General features: G+C 46.0%; 1 protein-coding gene across 1 annotated transcript; it reads left to right on the top strand.

Annotated features, from left to right (window-relative positions):
- Positions 1–944: 944 nt before the first annotated feature.
- Positions 945–1,602, top strand: LOC123413020. The gene has a single exon (XM_045105965.1). The coding sequence runs from the start codon at positions 1,029–1,031 to the stop codon at positions 1,344–1,346; it is 318 nt and encodes a 105-aa protein (XP_044961900.1). The 5' UTR covers positions 945–1,028; the 3' UTR covers positions 1,347–1,602.
- Positions 1,603–2,047: the final 445 nt, after the last annotated feature.

The raw sequence follows: 2,047 nt of genomic DNA, 5'->3' as shown, positions 1-2,047 counted from the left end.
CGGCGATGCTAGCAGCTAATTCGTTGCGTCGTCGATGGGGTCTCTCGCGCATGACTCTGTGCTCGTCATGTTGGCCGAGGAGCCACGACCACCGTCCATCGCAGTCGCCATGGTCCGACATACAGTGTCTTTCTCCTCTTTCGTCCTCTGCATCAATGCTCCTCCGCACGGACTTTCTCTGCGATAGCGACGCTAGCAACTAGTTCTCTGCGACGCCTTCAAGAACGCTCACGCGAGACTCCGTGCTTATCGTGTCGGATGTGGTGGCGCGGTCACTGTCCACGGCAGTTGCAAGGCACATTGTGTGTATTAACGGTTAGTGTTAGCTCTTAATCATATCACACGTATACAATCAAACACCGTGTAATTGCGTAAGCCAAATCAATGCAGGCAACCAAACGCTATGTCTCCTAATACGAGAGGTCCAAATACAGACAACCAAACAATATGCACATGTCAACTTTTGACATATTTCCTTCAATCAGGTTCAATTAAGCCTCGCCGAGCTAGCCAGGCCCGACTCATACCGCTACTAAACACATCCCTAGTTTATATAGATGCTTTTAGGCCCTGTTTGGAACCATAATAAATTATGATAATATGAATTATCAACATAGATTATACAATCTGGTTTATAAAAATAATCCAGGTGGGCATGTTTGAAGGCCAAATTATATAAACTGTAAACCAGCTTTTAAATTGTACAATGACATGTTTGCCCTCTGTTTACAAGGAAAAATAGGAAAGTGACGGTGTCACTGCGTAATTCTCTTAAAGTTTACAAGGATAACACGTCATTTGTAATCCATAATCTGATAAAAAGTAATTTGCTATACTGGACTATCTTTGGAGCAATAAACAAATATGAAAATTAGGCGACAGCGGTCGCAGCGGGTCCGCTTCACGTGCCTGCTGCCGCTACCACCAAGCGCTTGTAGACGACAGATCGAAAACCATCACATGCTGAGCCACTCCATTCCGACGGTCTGTGACTCGATTCAGATCGATCCCAATCCACAGAAACATCAATGGCGTCCGTGAAGCTCGCCGCCGCGCTCGTTCTTGTCGCCGTGTGCGCCGCGCTCGCGGCGACGACGGTGACGGCGTACCCGCCCGAGAGCTGCGCGACGCAGGGCAGCTACTTCATCAACTGCCTTCGCCGTGGGTTCGGCGAGAGGTGCTGCGCCATGGTGGAGAACCCCAGGTGCTTCTGCCAGGTGGAGCGGGAGGCCGAGATCCGCTGCGTGCCCGGGCGGAGCTGCCCGAGCCGTGGCATTGCCAAGGTCGTGAAGGTCGCCGAGATGCATCTCTCCTGCATGAAGAACCTCAAGTGCAAGCGTGCCTGAGCTTAGCTGCATCATTTTCGTATGTTTTCTCTGCTTCGTCGCGATGTGCTGCTTGTTGACGTAAGTATGCATGGTTTGTTTCGTTTGGGTCGGCAGTAGCTGTGTCACTCTTTGAATGTTCTCCATCCGCTCCATCTTAGGACAAAGGTGGTGTGTTTCTCTCATGTGCGTTGTTCTAGGTGATGAATCTGTGCTAGATTGTGGTGGGTCTGTTTGTCGTTCAGAGCGTCTTCTTCAAAATATGTCTATTTTTGTATGAATTGTGTGTGCGGTTAACTGATCTGTACTATGAGTATCCATGTGACAGGGAATTAAAAACATACTATCTGATATCTGTAATATTCTTACACTATGGTCTTTAATAAGGTGTGGAATTAAGATCAACAGAACGACCTTGTTAAATAAACTTTCTTGCACATCGAAGTATTGCATGAAAACTAACATACTGTAGATATTTCAAAAATAAATAAATGAAACGTCCATTCAAATTAGTGAATTGAACAATGGAAGGAAGTATAATTTTCAGTCTGGAAATGAGCAAAAGAGAAAAGGTGTGAATGATGTTTTTGGCATCCAATAGCAACACCTAGATCTAGTAGAGAAAAAGTGATTGGATTTTTTTTTCTCCCAACCGATTTTTAATGACCGAACATATCAAAGGCACAAACAAAGAGATGGCTAGGTTTGCATGGGCAACCAAA

The sequence above is a fragment of the Hordeum vulgare genome, chromosome 1H, assembly GCF_904849725.1.
Source record: "Hordeum vulgare subsp. vulgare chromosome 1H, MorexV3_pseudomolecules_assembly, whole genome shotgun sequence".
NCBI lineage: Eukaryota > Viridiplantae > Streptophyta > Magnoliopsida > Poales > Poaceae > Hordeum > Hordeum vulgare.
The sequence above is the reverse complement of the archived record's forward strand: the minus strand, read 5'-3'. Positions and strand labels throughout refer to the sequence as shown.

Coding starts and splice junctions, on each gene's coding strand:
- LOC123413020 (XM_045105965.1), top strand. CDS start 1,029: ATGGCGTCCGTGAAGCTCGCCGCCGCGCTCGTTCTTGTCGCCGTGTGC.